We start from the raw sequence: 18,241 nt of genomic DNA, 5'->3' as shown, positions 1-18,241 counted from the left end.
AACTTTTTTGTTTTCCATTATAAATAGATAATGGCGTCATTTTAATGTTGGAGTAGCTCTTCTTTCGTAAGTTTTTTTATTCGCTAATTAGAGAATAATCATTTACAGTATGCTTTATTGGAAAGTTGGTGTTATTACTTATAGATAAAATATAACTACTTTATTTTATATGCAAATGTGGTAAGCGTGCATTTGTATATACAGTATAGCAGCGTTTTTTTTTTTAAGTTTCCTTCAAGTGGAGACCATTTTTATTAGTCACAATATTTTACGAATCACTACTCTTGTTCCGTTTAGTTATTTTCTAAAAAAAATTTTATTAATTAATATTCGCTTAATTAACAAGAGGAAGATAAACTGATTGGAACATTGGCTGAGAAACAGCTGTATTATGAGGGACGTGCTATAGGGTATGGTGGCAGGAAAGAGAGTTAGGGGGAGAAGGATACTACAGTTAATGGACGGTATCAAAACAGAAAAATTGTACGTAAAAACGTAGAAGTTAGCAGAAGACTGTGGAACATGGTAGCATCTCAGTTGAGGCAAGTGACTGCCAATAATGGCAGAATACCTATGATGATGATGATGATGAAAATGAAGTGAAATCTTTAAGTTTTACTCCCCACGTTTATGTCGGCTAGGCTAAAGAACACGGTGATGAAAAATGAATGAAATGGTAGAATGAAGAAAGTGGGAGGAGACGAGACAACCCCTCGAAAACCCACGCACACCGTGTTTGTCCACCACAAAGCTCACTTGGCGCGAGCTGGAGTCGAACCAAGGACTAAATGCACCAGAGATAAATGCTCTACCATTGAGCCACCGCGGCCCTTATATTATTATTATTATTATTATTATTATTATTATTATTATTATTATTATTATTATTATTATTATTATTATTATTATTATTATTATTACTTTATATATATATTTATAATAGAAGAAAGTGCGTATTAGTTTCTTATCACAGTTGAAGACTATCAAGGCAATTTTATTGAGTAGATAGGGTAATAAAAAACTAACCATCATGCCACTGCTAAAAAATGCCCAAGATTGGATGTTTTTGTAATACTAATTTGAGACTGCTGAATGCAGAGAAGCTATTTTTAAACATATGTCCATGGGATCACGAGAAAAATGACCTCAAATTTAGGATTTTTGAATTACCGTTTATGTCAATTCTAAAAGTGTGCAGATTTTAATACATTTCTAGTTGCGCTTCGCGTGCTCATTTAAGGACTCTGAATCCAGTGAAACTATTTTTTTTTAACATATCTATCTATGATATCTCAAGAATAATTACCTCAAACTCGATCAAACGACGATAAAATGATTTAGTTCCGATCAGTTTTGCTTTCTTGGTGGGACTAACAAGTCACCAGTACTAAATAGCTTTTATATTCAGTAAATTTAAAGACTTAAGTATTTTCTGTTTTCAAATATTCATTATTGTGACCAATTTTTTTAATGTGAACATTTTTTCATATGTACGATTCCTTTGATGTGGGGTATTCCTGACGTCTGTACACAGTTTTGGAAACCCGATGAGAGAACAACGTACATTTTTTTTCTTTTAGAATTCTCTAAAAACAAATTTCCAAGGATGTTTGAATTATTCGCATGGAACACACGTGTCCCGTTGGTAGTCAAAGGGTTAAAGTAAACTTCACTTATTTTGCTATAGAATATTATATAGGATGGCCCAAAAGTAGGTATACAGTCCCGTACTGTTCAACTTACTGATTTTTATATATTTTTTTTATTGCTATCCATCAGGTAGGCTTAGTTTGTTTTTGTTTTTAATGTCCTTTTACTTATATCTTAAGCCCGGAAAAGCCGAAACAAATAAACCTATAAGCTAGAATCTTATACTTGATATACCTACTTTTGGGCCACTCTGAATATCATAGAGCTGCCTCGTGAATATATTTTTACCATCCGTGCCTTTGGTGTTGCATAGGGCTATGTTCGATTCCTGGTGGGAGCTCATGTGGTTCGAATTCCATGTTAAGCTGTAGGCCCACATCTCATATAGCTTCGCTACTGAAAAAGGACGCTAAACTAAATTCCGATTCAATTTACAATTTCTTATCTATAGAGTTGATAAGAAGCTTGTACACTGTATATTACTTGTTTGTATGATTCATACTTGTAGTCACTGGACCAATGTTTCTGTCAACTACTCTCGGACATTTTTATGTCTGTTATACCCCTACAAAGTTGGGTTCAGGAGCGCTATCCTTTTCCCCAAACCGGTCAATTAAGTTTAATATTATTTTAAAAATTTCTGTCGAGAAAAAAATCTTTAATTTCGATGCGGTAAAAATAGCAGGGCTTACTATTCAGTTCCCACAATTATTTTTCGTTTTGTATGTATCAATGTGTAGAAGTGAAGGTGAATGTGTGGAACATACTAGGCACTTTTCTACATTCATATCAATTCATTTCGTGTACTTCCGTTCATTTTTTTTATTATCGTTATCTAAGTTTAATTTCTGTGTTAAGATACAGATTTTGACAATTGTCAACGCTCTACCTGCGCAGAATCTGGTCAGTGGTCAGACGGGTGCACCTTGGGACTTTCTCATATTGGTGTTAGCATTTCACAATTCACTTATCGTTGCGAGGACAGTTGGAGAGTTATTTAGATAAAATATGTTATGGACTACGTTCAAGTAAAGCGGCAACAACGGGCCTGCGTATTGTGTTGTGCTGACCACACATCACCCATTTTAAAATAAATGATTGGTAGGCTTAAATCAGTCAGGGTTTCGTGGAGAGGGGCTATATTTTATGTTGTGTGATGATTGACTTTTGTTTAACATTTCTATGAAACGAAGTAGTGGAAACCTTTTACTAAAGTGCGGTCGAACCACTAGATTAGATTGTATCGAACCACTAAACTGGATTGAACGTGTGGTCACATGTGTTAAATGCGAACACTCTAGCAATGAATGTAAGAAATCGATCTATATTTTACTTATAGATGACATTGAAATTTTGTTGCATTAGCTTATTTGTCAGTTTTTTTCTCTCTGCTTGGTTTCTCTATTTTTTGTCTCGCATTTTCTTCCTATTTTAGATCCATTCTTTCAGAACTCTCTTGCACTGATAATCATAGAAGTAGCCCTGCGTAGCGTGGTCCTAACGCTCGGGAGGCAAGCTATCTGGATTCTGTTGCCAGTGAGTCGGAAATATGTAAAAGCGTTTTTAAGCCAACCATCCTGGGTGAGTTCTGTGGAGTATATTTCATTCACACCAAGTGAATGCCGGGATGGTACCTAACAAAAAGGTCCCAGGCCGCGTCCTTCCTTACCTACTTCCCCGAGTAATGTGATTGCCAAGGGACATCATCCCTTGTGTATATAAAATGACAATAGTACCGAATTTCAATCCTTATTCCGAATATGTAAAACTATTCCTTCATCGCTTCGTATCCTTTAATCTATTCGCTGAAAGTGAATTTTCATAACTTCAAGGTATGAGTGTAGCGAGTACGTATAAATTTGAAAGCAACCTTAGAGGACCTAGAGATCTGAATTCGGATGTCATCTGCGCTAAATGTAATGATTTCTGCATATAAGCGTAGGGTGTGTTTTGGTTAGCAGAGTGGACGTGATTGTGTTCATTTGATAAGGCTTCTATTACAGGACAGTGTCACGTAAGAAGACCAACGATACAGAGACAAGCTGCCCAACTTCATTCGTGCGATGTTTGTTGTTGTTGATGAGTTGGTAGAACTTGCGGTTTGGTCGGTTGTTGAATGTTTTCGCCACACCCCTATCAGCCCAGCCCTGAGGGGGTGGCTGTCCCACCAGGATGTGTGATTAAGAGCTGGGCCTCAACTTCTCCGAATAATGGACGTCCCGCTGTAGCCCCACGCTCTAATGACTCGCCTCCAAATTGATTAAATGCATGGGCCAGGTCGTCGGTTGTTCATGGGGGAGGGAGGGGAGGTTTCCACGCCTCCAGGCAAGTTCCCTCCCAATGGTCTCTCCATTACATACGGCATCGAGGCGCCACCTCTTCCAGCACACACACACACACACATACACACCGTGTTTCTCCCTTTCTCTCTTTGCTTTGGCTATTGCTGGTGATATATTGTCTACAGGAAATGCAAAGAAAGTATTAAAAAGTTGGGTTGAAAAAGAACTACGTGATGTTTCCGTTTTTGCTTCATAAATGTCAGAAAAGCACAATTTCATTAACTTACCGTACTTTGCAAAGTGTTGAAATCAAATTGGTTGAAAAATGAGCGTTTTTTTTTTTTTTCGTGTGTTCAACCCATTAAAAAAGAAAAATACCTATACTGCAAAAGTAGAAGTCTTGAATTAGTGGAAACAGTTAAGTAAAATGGAAATTGCTTTCCGGTTTTAATTTTTGGCAATTTTTCGTTATTTTTCTACTAATACAAATTCGTGTGAGTGACAAGAATAGTACATGCTATCCATATCCAGTTTTGTTCCTACGGAAAAAGAATTTTTTTCTTTTAGCTAAGGGAGTCTTTTTCTAATGGTGGTGAAAGATCATAGTTACGGAAATTTTGATTGAAAAAAAAAAGTTGATAAATAACTTCCCCGACCAAAAGATTGTTGATCATACAATACAACAATTTTGCGTAAAGCGATATTGGAAATTTGTTTATACATAAGCAGGTGATTTTCCCTCGAATCACTTACCATGTATTTATCCAACTATAGGTTCTCTAACGAAAAAATGCGGGCACGATGACACAGTAGTAGAAGGCTTACGGCTGTTGCGTTGGGTCCGTTGTTCGATCCCCGGTCACCTAAAAGCTTGTAGTGGATAATATTGTGTGTGGGTTTTCTCGGGGTAAACCATTTCCTCCCATATTGTCATTCCACCAATTCTCCAATCAGCATTCACTTGCCTTAATCATCATCTCCCTTAGCGTAACGAGCATTATAGTAGGGCGCTCAGCTGAAAGATTTCATTATTTAATTTTCTAAGAAAAGTTACAAACCGGATAAATACAAAATAGTTCGCTTAAATACCACTGGAAATATACTCAAAATAAGAAAAGATGTCTCATTTAACATGATTTCCTTTATTTAGGGCCTATGGCTACTGAACCATATTGCATGATGATGGAAGTCCTATAGAACGACTATGTCAATGCGTCAGTCTGTCGACTGTTTCAGAACAGAAACAATAAGAGATAACAGGAAGTGTTTTTGATGTGGATTCAGCTTTCCATGAATCCACCTGTCTTCGTCCTTATTCTTCTATTGAAACCAGATGGTGGATTAATAGTGGGACAATAAAAGATAACGAGAAATTTTTTTTCGTGTGGATTCAGGATTCCATGAATATGTTTATCTCCGTCCTTATCCGTGTATTGAAACCAGATGGTGAATTAATTGTAGGACAATAAGAGATAACAAGACATTATTTTTGATATGGGTTCAGCATTCCATAAATCCGTTTATCTTCGTCCTTATCCCTCTATTGAAACCAGATAGTGCATTAATTGTGGGAAGCCAGACTATAGAGTTTTAATATTGATCCCCATAGTGCGGAAGTACATGACAATTTCACGTTGTGAAACAAAACTTACTTGTATAAGGTCTGAAACTCAGGATACTGTCGAAGTAGCATATACATTCATAGAATCCGCTTCGATAAAAATTATAGCTCTGTGAGTCTTAAGAAAAGTTTTTCTTTTATTCTATTCTACTGAATGGCGTTACCAATTTCCTGTTTTAAACAAGTGAGTGAAACTACTCTATACTTTCAAACCAATACGAATTCAATATTAAGGCTTGTCTACAACTCCCGAATAGAATAGAGAGATAGTGAGAGATGAAACCTGTTTAGTAGTTGTACATAGGTTGCTAGTGGTCTACTATTGCCACGCTTAGTTGCATGCATGGGGAGCATGCCCGCGACCGTTCGGTCTATTTGATGGACGGGTACTGCTCAAATGTATCGCACCCCGTCCGTGATTCCTCTATACGCTATAGAATGCTCGTGCACGTTGTGCACCGTCAGAATTTGTCCCCTAATTCTAACTCGCCGAAGCAATGTAACCCCATTCTCTGAGGGAGTGGGATACGCCCACTGCGCGGCCAGACCGAAGTCCTGAGTGCTTCGCAGTTAACCTGGTTGAGGCAGACTGCTAACGAGTCAGTCCTACCATGCTCTGCAGGCATGGCGCCCGAGCGTTTCAAGGCAAGCTCACCTGCCCCATACGCTCACCGTTACCCAGCTACCTGGGATTGGCTCCCGCATGGTACCGAATCCCACGGTATGACAACAGCCCGGCAGAGCCCAAATCCGGGGCCCCAAGCAATGCCCGAGTGGGCTTGTTCATCCCGGCCCTGTCTACCTCTATCGTTCAACTGGCAACCGCCTTGTCGTGTAGAGGTACCACGCATACGTTGAGATACTCCCGTATCTCATCCCGGACCCAATGGTACGTGTTGTCACCATTTGAGTTTGGTGCCAGCCCATATCCTACAGTTTCCTCCCTTTGGCAGGATCAGAACCGTTACCCAAATTCCTGAGATTAGCCCCTCCCCCACCTGTTTTGTCCCCCAGCAGGCAGGAATCCGACACCCCCCCCGGTAGGGTCGTTCAAGCAATACGGAACTACCATTAGTTATGGTAGAGGTACACCGTACATTACCAGACCCAATGGCTGATGTAGACTGTCTGCCTTTAAAGACAATGGCCATTTGGGAGCGGCGACTCTCCTGGTAGGGTCGTGAACTCCTGCACCCAGTGAATGTGTAAGCCTGGGACGAAGGAGTGACTCACTTCCTCAGCACTCCTGAGGTACAAGTATGCGTTAGGATACTAAGTATCCCATCCCGGACCCAAGAGAGCGCACTACACTCTCTTTGAGGACAACCTAGATCATCCTCCCTGTAGGGCACTGGATCCGCCCACACTCTTGGACACACCAACTACCCACTCTTTCATACGTGTTGGGGCACCATGTAGCCTTATCTCCCGGACCCAAGGGCACGGCCTAGTTGCCCAATTCGGGGGATACCCGAGGGCTCACCTCCACCGGTAGGTACGGCAGTCAAAGATTACCTACCTCACTGAGGACGTGATGAGGTCACACGTACTCTCCCAGTTCCAATGGCACGAGTTAGTCGCCCGTTTCGGAGGATAGCCGAAGCCTCACCTCCGCCTGTAGGTTGTTATCCTGATTTGCACCGACAACTAAATAGATCGTTGCCACCTTTTAGCACAGGACAGATAAGAGTGAAGCGTGTTTCCACGCTGCTCCCGAAAGCCTATCTCCCCCTGTGGGTTCTGGCTACCACAAGGCATGTGACCAGACCACATACAGGGGGTCTCTCCCCCTTTCCCAGCACGGGCTTGGAACCGGCCACTGCGGGGTTAGTAGTTGTACATTTCTGTCACTCCCAGTTTAATAGAGATATACAAAATATCATAGAATCTGCTCTTAAGACGCTGAATCAATTAAAGAAACTTGTCGCTATCTATTACTGTTTTTTTCTGCTATCAACATTGAAATCGGAAACGGTTTACTTCTACCACTTCCGATTTCAATAGTGTGTTAATGGAGCAGATACATCTTACTCTTAGAAAGATATAACGGTTCCCAAAGAAATGTTTCCCGATATCTGTTACTGGTTTTGTTCGATGAAAATCAATACTGAACTCGGAAGCAGTAGTAAATATTTAGCTTTTCCGGCTTAGTAAAGTAATACGGTGTGGGTACGGTGATGATGAGATGGATGTTAATAGGGAAATGACGAAAGTGGGAAGAAAGGGAGAACCTAGAGAAAATCCATGCACATAATGTTTGTTCACCACAAAGTCCACTTCACTTGGCTGCGATTGCGGCCCTTTCAATTTTAGTAGAGTAAGATGGGTGAAGATAATATCCTTTTTTTGAGACGTTGAATTGATTCCAAAAACCGCTTGCCTCTATTAATGTGTTTGTTCTATAGTGATCAACGTTAAAACCGGAAAGGGGTTACTTTCCACCACTTCCGGTCTTAATGGAATAATATGGGTGGAAATAGTATTCTTTCTTGAGCCTTTTAAACGATTGGAGAAAGCAGCTGTTAATCTATTATACAGGGTGTCCCACGCGTAACAGACCTCGGAAAAAATCTTCATAAAAGTGAGTGGGAAACCAAATTTGTATATGACATACCTCTATAGTTGAGAAATGAAGGCACATTACACATGCTGGAAATGACATCCTCTACCTGTATACACAGTTCAACACGACGCTGCCTGTTTGTGAATGTTGCTACCAGAGTATTGGGCGTGACCACCTAGATTTCGCGCCGGATGTTACTCAAAATTCGTCGACATGGCAGCATTGTAAATCTGTGATATGTGGCAACAATGAGATTCCGCGAGCTGTGTGTGTGTGTTTCATATTTCAGTGTAGCCTGGCTTACTGTTCCTGTATTGATATTCCGTGGAAGAGCGCATGTTTCTTGTGAAACAGTATTGGATAAGTGGTTCCTTTAAGACATGTCAGGAAATGTAAACTTACAAAACGTACGTTTATGGAGTAGTCACAACCAGTATGCAGTCGTTGAGGATCCCTTCATTCGCAGAAGGTAGGAGTGTTCTGTGCATTATCACAGCAGTGCATCATCAAGCTTTTTTGACACTACTGTCACTGGTGAAGAGTACCAGGTATTGTTCCATGAATTTGTGAATCAATTGGATGATGAGGAACTGACAATTGGCTGGTACCAGCAAGATCGGACAACATGCCACACGTCTAAAGCAAGTATTGTTGCGGTATCGACGACTTACACCAGGCTACACTGAAATACGAAACACACACAGCTCGCGGAATCTCATTGTTGCCACATTTTACAGATTTACAATGCTGCCACGTCAACGAATTTATGAGAATATCCGCCGTGAAATCCAGGCAGTCACATCCAATACTCTGGCAGCAACATTCACGAAAATGCAGCGCCGTGTTGAACTGTGTATACAAGGGGGAAGTAGCTTCCAGTACCTCCTGCAATGTACCTTCATTTCTCAATTGGTTTCATACCTACTTTTATTAAGATTTTTATATCACTTTTCCCGTGGCCTCTCATGAGTGGGACACCCTGTAGTTTTTGTTCTATAACTATGAAAGTTGCAACCGGAAACGGTTAATTTCTAGCGCTTCTGTTTTCAATCGAGAGTTATTGCAGGAAATGGAACTTATTCTGGGACGCTGATTCTATTCCAAAAAGTCACCCCTCGATGTATTTTACAGTTATTCCCTATGTAAATCAATATTGAAACCGGAAGTGCTAGTACCTAGGTAGATATAAACCACTTCCGGTTTTGGTAGTGTGTTATAGTGTATGCTAAATCGATTTCAGGAAAACCACTTGTCCATTCTAACGTGTGGTCAAAAAAAACAGACAAAGGTTTCAGCAAGTAACTCTTTATTATACACTTACAATAATGTATCACTGGAAGCATGTAAATGCTGGACATGTATTGCAGACATAGGCATCAATGGATTGCACTGTCCTGTCCGTGTTTAGCAGCTGAGCGCACCTTCCTATATATGCCTGAGAAAGACTTTTGCCAATACTGGGAAGGAAGTTCGGAGAAGGTTCTCTTCCACCACTTGATCAAGATTTCCTTGGAATTTGCTTCCCATCCATTGGCGTAGACCAAAGCCTTGTGAGTTGCCCAGAATTCCTCAATAGGGACATTTGGGGGGTTGTCTTCTTTGCGAACGTACCTAATTCCTAACTCGTCAAGTTTTGCGACAGTTGCCTCGCATAATGAGCTGATGGCAAATCAGGCCAAAACACGTATCCCTCATTATTTGGGTAATATTCCTGTATGTATGGTACCAGTCGAGACTCGATACACTCCGTTATGTATGTATTCGCGTTGATGGCACCCCCAGAGGTCATGAAAAATGGCTCCGAAGCCCCTTTGCGTCTAGCAGCGAGCCATGCCATCAGTTTTGGGCCAAATTTTGCCTTCCTGTTATATTTGATGTCCGGATTTGTATCCTTTCCCTTCTTCTTGAAGTACTTCAACGGCCTGTTGCATTTGAACGGATAGTAACTCTCATCATCGACGATGACATCAAGTGCAAATGGACGTTCTCTGGTTCTTTGAAAAGAGTGGCGAGCCTTTGTCGTTGTCTCTTTGCTTGGCTCTCATTGATTTTGGGGGCATTTCGCTGCTTCCTTTGTATGTACCCCATGCTCTGCACTACTTTTTTCATCGTTGCATGGTGATGACCACACTTCCGCCCCATGCACCTGTACGATACACCAATCCTCGATGACATTCTGCGTGCAAGGGATCGCCTTTGGTTTTTATCCAAAGTAATCCTTGGGTGCCCACTTCCCGCATTCCTTTTTGACCCTTGTCCACTCTCGACTCTTCCTATTGTTTTATAAACCCACGACCTGGCATATCCAAGCCCTACGAACTTCTTCACCACTTCCGCAACTGGAACATCAGGGAGCAGTTCAAGGAACAATTCAACTTTTTTTCGCCTTTCCTCTTGTTCCGATGCAGCCATGGCTCTGCACGTGCCTGTTACCTTCTCAGTCTTCTTTGTTTACCTGTCAAGATATCACTGTACACGTAGGTGTGGCTACGCCCACCACCCTGTTCCATATACCAGTGTTGCCACCCATTAAACTTTGTCTCTGTTTTTTTTTTACCACACGTTATTACCGTTTTCGTTCTGTGCTGATCAACGTCGAAACCGGAAATGATTTTTTTCTACCACTTCTGTTTTGAATAGAGGGTTTGTGGAGGAAATGAAACATATTCTTATATATTCGGATCCAGGGAGGGGGCGAAGGGTCACTCGCTCCTTTCCAGCGATTGAGACATCAGTACTACAAAAGCCGAATCTTTTCGTAAAAATAAAGTAACTTTAAGTAGCCCCCCAGGAGTTTATCCTAGATCCGCCCCTGTATTCTTGAGACGCTGAATAGATTTAAAAAAACCTCTTCTCGATAGATTCTGCCGGTTTCGCTCTGATACTTGTTGAAAGACGGATGGACATAGCCATTTTATAAGACTTCTGACACTTAGGCATAGCATAGTTTGGAAGTGTGAAATTAAATGATTTATTTTATTTTGTATCAATGATTTCTTCCTTACCTTTAAATCAACATAGATATTGAGACTTTTGAGAAATTTTAAAATCCAGGTTTTTGAGGGAACTATGTTGATAGAGAATTTTTTCGTTACCTAGTACAGTAGAACACCTCTAATTCGTCCATCTTTGGGACTGGGGGTATGGTCGGAACGCAAGAAACGTCGAATTATCAGAAAATACATAAAAATACGGATGTATAGTAAAATAAACAATCTCTGAATTCAAAAATGACTATATTGTTCTCTACAGTAAAAACAAACGAACGGTAAGCACTAAAACTGCACAGTACAGTACAGAAAACACGCACAACGAAAGAAACGATACAAGTGATGACGGAGCACCAAAGCGGATATGCGGTAACAGTAAGAAAACAACAATGAATCCTGGTGGCCTCGCATAGCGTAGTCGCTAACATTCTCGCCTTGAGTGCCAGCGGTCCCGGGTTAGATTCCCGGTGGAGGCACTCGGTCGATAAAGTGTGAAACGCTTTTTCAGGTCAACCACTCTGAATGAAGTTTTCCTCATTCACACCAGATAAATGCCGGGGTGTTACCTACTTTTATAGGTTCGGCTTCTTCCTTCCTTGCCCAGTTTTTTTTCCCTTCCCTTTCCCCGGATAGTGTGCTCGCCGAGGGTGTCATCCCTCAAAACATGACGGGCTTAGATGCCGAAAGCCTAGAAATCTAAATCCTAATCCTAATCGCATCGTGAATAAATGACAATGGGCATCGTGAGTCACCGACGAATCGGGACAAGTTCGGCTCGAGCACGTTCAGATCAACTAGCGTGGCGAACCAGCCGAGGGTGGACTAGAGGGTTTCTATTGTAAAGTAAAGCAACTGAATAATGAATACCTATGGGACACTATTTGTCTGTAAATGAGAGATGTGGGTTACAAAAAGGTTACTCAAATTTAGATAACGCAGCTCATGTGGTAAATATATGCAGTATATAGTAAATACATTAGTGTTATAAATGTAGATACAATTTAATACTCGAATTCGAATTAGCGGAGAGATGACATGGGTTTTGTCGGGATTTTCCCCTTTCCTGTAACAATGTCGTTCCATCAGCTATTTCATAATCGTACACTTCCATTAATTATCTGTCCTCTTTAGATATAATCGTGGGACCTTACGCTAGAAGTTTTATTTCATTTCATTTAAATGTTCATCAAAATCAACAATTCTTATTTGCATTTTGTAACTAAAAGAACTTGTCCAATAAACTACTGTCCTTGTTTATTTTATCTTCCTAACGCTAACGTTGCTATTGCTTCCGTTAGTATATGCAATTGTAGTATATTATCTTCGGATCATATATTCTTATATTACAGAGTCCCGGCGGGAGCTCATGTGGTTCGGATTCCACGTTAATCAGTAGGTCCACGTCTCATATAGCCTCGCTGCTGAACGGGACGTTAAACCCAAAATCAACTCAACTCTTATATTACAGAGTGAAAGACAAAGATGAACCTTTTATTTCGTTATGACATCTTAAATAATACTTGAATCATTTTTAAATTGAGAATGCGTGTATGAGAAACCATAATATTAGCAGTTTTTTAATACTAATTATACTGTTTATGCTAATTGTAATTAGTATAAATAAAGTGCAAATGTTATGGTTCTATAGTTGTTGAGTTCTTAATTACAGGTAACACTTCTCAATTCTCAATTTAAAAATGTAGAAAAAATATTATTATAAACGTCATAACAAGGAAATAAAAGGCCCATCCTTGGCTTTGACTCCTTTCACTCTGTAACGTAAGCATCTATGATCCGAAGGTAATTAATGTTGTTTAATTACCAAAGCTACTCACGTCGTTGTTTCATGAGGTGGTGGTGGCTCGAACGGAATAACTGTTGAGACAGCGGACTATGGACTCCAGCAGCAAACGTTCTCTTTCTCCCTCTATGCCATGTTCAGCTCGCGTTATGTTTGTCTAATGAGTGATTCTCCCGCTCCACTCTTCTACAAGTAAAAGAGAAAGGGAAGCCGCTCCTGTTGTCAGATTTCCATATAAATTTGATCGCAACATTGGTCTGAGTGGCGTTGACTGTGATCATGGACCATGAAGATTTAGGACAGACCCAATACCCCTTTTCCATTCCGAGTGCTGGAAAGGATATAATCTCATGTTGTATTCACTTTTTACAGTCATTCAAAAAGTTAGGGTGAAAGTTTATTTATTTATTTATTTAAAGGAAATACTAATTGCGTTGTCGAATGCATGTCAGAGCGTGTAACTAAACGATTCGACCTTCGTAAATACTTCTATCGCAACTATGAACAGTTTATTGACTTCTAAAGTTGTGGGGTTTTTCATCGCTAAATGACTAGCGCTTTTGACTTGTTCAGGAGGCTCGAGTTCCATTTCTGGTTTGAGTATAAAGTTCGGATTTTACGTTCAAGTGTAGATTTACGTCAATCGTAGAATAATGTTTGAATCGTAGGTTAAACTGTATGTCCATGCCAATTTGAGTGCAATGTTCAGATATTAGGTTAAACTGTAGGTTCACGTCAAATATACCTTCGCTGTTTGAGGGATGTTAAATTCCAACAGTAAACATTAAAAGGTTGACTGACGTGAACTCAAGAATTTTAGGAATGATAAAAAAATGCATCAAACGATTACTATCTTGGCCAACAATTAGTCTTTGGATCAGGGGTCACAAAATTTTTGAACGGCTCCTAAATCGAGTTTTCCAATTTTTTACGGAATACGCACATCATACTGAGTTAAGTGATAGTTTGGGTTTGGCTACACTATATGTAGTTCTTCAGATATAAGACCTACAAGAAAATTTTTGATTGAAATATATTGGATCTTTTGATCGAAGAATGTGTGTTAGACATAGTGGTGCCAAATTTATTGTTTGAAAATAATCATTAGGTTATTTGAACAAAACAAACTTGTTCATCCGTCTTGCAGACATCAATAAATAGAATTTACAGACTTTGACCACTACAAAATTTTCTCTGATAACATAAAGATGTGCAAATAATTAAATTTAACCATCAAATTCATGCAATAAGTCGGTTAATACACTGTACTATAGCACAATTAAATTATAAAGAATGAGTACGAAAATAAACCACTAAAGTAATTACAACCATGTTAAGCCATTTCTATGAAGTATGAACAACTACTGCTTTTTGTGGTCAGGATACAAGTAAAATGCGATATTCGAGGCCTAGACAACTAGTTTTCACACGTTAATAAGTCCATACAGGCATAGAGGTATCGCAGACTCAGCCTGTTGTGTTGAGACCCGTTTTCGGGTCTTATGGCAGTCAGCCTGTTAATCTTTTCTAAAGCAGTGCTTTCCAACCTGGAGTGGGACGTGAAGAGCTACGAAAAGGGTGCAAGTTATTGACAGAAATTGTGAGTAAAACATCGTTTGTAATGGCATTTACAATTTAGCTTTACCAAGCTTCATAGATTTTATATGATTGAGGGTTTTGTGTGTTTGTCATGGGAAAGGGATTATGAAGTATGCAGGGTGTACAAACAGGGAGGAAGGTAATCAACATTGGAAACCGCTATTTCAAAGAGTACTCGGTTGTTAATTTCTGTATTTATCATAATCTAGAATATTTTTGTTGAGTTATTCCAAACACAGGATTTTGTAACTGAGTGACAGAATGCATATTTATTTCGAGTTCAACGACCATTTTCAGTATTTGGGTGTGACACGCGAATTAATAGCTGTCCATTTTTTCCTTATTGAAAACCAAAAGCAATATTAACATTTAAAGTGTATATACCTAGAACAAATGATATACTATAAAATTTACGATGAGCATTTTGAACGTTACTTTCAGTAGAGAAAATCAACACTATGACGCTATGGTTACGCTATGATGTCATAATGATCATAACATATTTCTTAGCTAATAATATCATTTCCAAAAGTGTTACCGCTGAAGTATTTGATAGTCCTCGCAACAGTGGTGACAACAATTATGGGAGTAATCCTGAATTACCAAAATGTCTCTTATGTATCCCGTTATTGTACCACTGACATTTTATACTGTCATGATGCTAAACATTATCTGAAAATCTTCAATACCTGTGGAATTTTCACCATACATAAAGCAACTAATGGAGCTGGAAGTTTATAAGGTCAAAAATGGTGGGAGGTGAATACTACAACCAAAACTCAACTAACGCAAATCTGGTTAAAGTAACCGAATAAATTTACACTACATAAGGAAGACAAAAGAATTTCGCTATGCGTCGTGCCCCGATAAAAAAGAAATGCAAGTAAACAAGATATGGTTAAGAGGGGTAAACGGATTAGGTGGTACAACTCAGTGTATTTGTATTATGCTTAGGGCATTAAATTGTTATTAAATTTGTTACTTGTGGCTTGGATCTAAGAGGATCAAGTGAAAATCAGAATTAATTGCAGTCACTATCTTGCACATTATTTCCTTTTTCTATAAGTTGTTAATTTTAAAAGAAAATATTTCCGTGATACAGTCAATGTGAATTGAGATTTTTTATTCAAACCAGAGAACGGTCAATGTGCACGTTGGTACTTTTCGTCATTTGGTCACTTTTAGTTCCAAGTCACAGCTTTTTTATTGGATAAACAAGTTTTTAACACGCACATCTTTGCTTTCGTTTCAGCACTCCATGCTCTATTTTTTCCACCATTACGAGTTACCAGTGATACTACAACAGGCACAACTACAGCAGTTATTGTTAAGAAATCCAGGTCCTGATATGGCCCAACCTCAACCCCCTCCTCAACCACCCCCAGCGCAACCAACGGGAGAAGTTAGACAAGAATCCCCTGCACAAGAACAGCAACCATTACCAACGACAGGAGGTAGCTCTTCACAAGATGATAACGTTCCTTCTTCAAGAAGTACGGAGTCACCACCTGTGACATCGTCTAGTGAAGCTACAGCAACTACTACTTCTGCTACTACAACTGCTATTAGTAGTAGTAGTAGCAGTAGTAGTAGTAATAGTAATACTTTACCTGAATCTTCAACTTCTGTAGGCGCATCAGTGTCTACTGAGACTGTGAGCAGTGAAGACCAATCTGATATTTCAACAACAGAACAGTCTGCAAACACCGAAAATGTTGCTTCTTTGTAGTAATACGTGAAATGCCAGAGGTGAATTGGTGTCTTTTTTTCTCATGTCTTCTATTATAAAAAAAAAAGGATTGTGTGCTCATTAGAAAGTGTGAGTGCGGATAAGTCAATGAAAACATGGAGTCTAATAGGTTGTGATAGGCCTAATATGGAAGAAACGAACTTTATTATTATTATAACCAAGAAAGATGGTTACCTCAAGTTAATTCTATGTATCAACAAGATTGCATAAGGTGAGTGCGTACTTGTGAGGTTTATGAAAAATAATAAGATTGATTTATATTCCACCGGGCCGAAATAGATCCAGTGGCGATCGTATGTAAGTCCTTACACATTGAAGATAAATATAAAGTATATACAGAATAGACAGCATCAGTCAATAATTGTTTGGCTTTGCAGTTACGTAAAATAAATCCTTATCAAGTGAATGACTTTGTTATCGGAATATCCTATACAGCTTACGGATTTTTTTTTATTTAGATAAAAAGAATTCTTTACTTCCCTCTAGAAATTACTAATTAGTCCTTTAGTATCCGGACGAATGTGACCCATTTGAAAACTGCTTCAGAGGAGGAAAAAGAAAAAAAAGTATCAAAGTGATTAGTATATATATATATACACACACACATACATCTCCTCGTGTCCTGTTAAACTGCACACTATAGAGTCCTTTTTTTCTTTTAGTTGTTGTAAGTGTTGTCTTCAGTGATGTAAAGACACAATCTGAACGCATCCCTTAATACTTCTCAGTGAACAACTTTTTATGTGGACTCTGTGAGTGGGAAAATTGGAGTTCAAAATACTTCATATTGAAAATTATTTTCAATGAACTATCATTGGAATATTTTTGTTGTGATGGATGACAAAAACTTAGTAATTATTGTCTGGGTAATATAAGATGTATGATTTGATCTGTAATATACCTTGTGTTGAGAAAACATTAAAAACTTATGAATGTTAAATTATGGTGTATAATGTGTTAGTTATAATAAGATTCCTTTATATAAATTTCATACTTACATAACAAATAACTCACCTTTATCTGTCATATAATATGAGGATTGTCACAAGAGTTATAAAAGCCTAACTATGAAAAGAGCATCGTGTTACTTTTACATAGTCCCCTGAAAATTCCAAGCACTTAGCCTATCAATGGTCATGAGCGCGTATACCGCTTGTTAAAAAAAAAAAAAAAAAATCGTCCAGAATGTCACATTCCATGACATCATTATCGGTGACAAAATGAACACATTTCAACTTCTTTTTCAGGTTTCGGGACAGATGAAAAAAGCAAAATGTGCCAAACCGGACGAATAAGGTGGGGAGGATTAATTTGAAAGCGCAATGGTTAATTGCTGCATAGCAACAACCGACTTGCGGCTGGGCACATTGCCCTCATGGAAAACAACGCCTTTTGCTAATTTTCTATTACATTTTGCCGAATATAATCATTCGGCTTTCGTAGGAGGCTTCCATAATAATCCCCAGCTACTGTTTGTCCTTTTGGAAGATAATCTACAATCATCACACCCTCCGAATCAGAAAAAAAAAGTGGCTATCACCTTTTCTATTAAGGGGACTGACAGCCTTTTTTGAAGGTGGAATGTTTTCACTGATTAAAACTTAGTTTTGCGGCTTGGTAATTAAGGATGGACCCACGCCTTATCTACCGTTGGAATTCGAGTCGGAAAGGAATTTTGGATTTGCCGGAAACGCTGAATTTTATTCCACAAAATGTTTCACCTAGTTCTCTTTTATTCAAAATAAAACATATTTCTCTGAAACTCTCCTCATTGTCAGATACTGGATGATAATTCTGACAACGCGTGCAGTTGACAACCCCAGTGTCTCAGCAATGTGCCCGGCGCTCAATCCACAATAATTTATGACATTTCCATGAACTTGGTCAATGTTTTCCTGGGTTAATGCTTCAATGAGTCTTCCTGGTCAAGGATCATCTCCAATCCTGGTGTAGATATCCTGCGGCGGGAAACCCTTATAGAGATA

General features: G+C 39.1%; 1 protein-coding gene across 4 annotated transcripts in view; it reads left to right on the top strand.

Annotated features, from left to right (window-relative positions):
• LOC145673060 (membralin) overlaps nucleotides 1–17,196 on the top strand; it is a 450,418-nt gene extending 433,222 nt beyond the window's left edge. For all 4 annotated transcript variants that reach the window (XM_081742403.1, XM_081742400.1, XM_081742401.1 and 1 more), the window contains one exon: nucleotides 15,759–17,196. In XM_081742403.1, the coding sequence (XP_081598529.1) occupies nucleotides 15,759–16,235 (477 nt within the window). In that variant the 3' untranslated portion in view covers nucleotides 16,236–17,196. The remainder of the gene's footprint in view (nucleotides 1–15,758) is intronic.
• The last annotated feature ends 1,045 nt before the right edge of the window (nucleotides 17,197–18,241 follow it).

This window comes from Thermobia domestica, chromosome 16 (genome assembly GCF_964235325.1).
Source record: "Thermobia domestica chromosome 16, izTheDome1.hap1.1, whole genome shotgun sequence".
In the NCBI taxonomy this organism is placed as follows: Eukaryota; Metazoa; Arthropoda; class Insecta; order Zygentoma; family Lepismatidae; genus Thermobia; species Thermobia domestica.
Note: the sequence above shows the minus strand (reverse complement) of the source record. Positions and strands in the feature narration are given on the sequence as shown.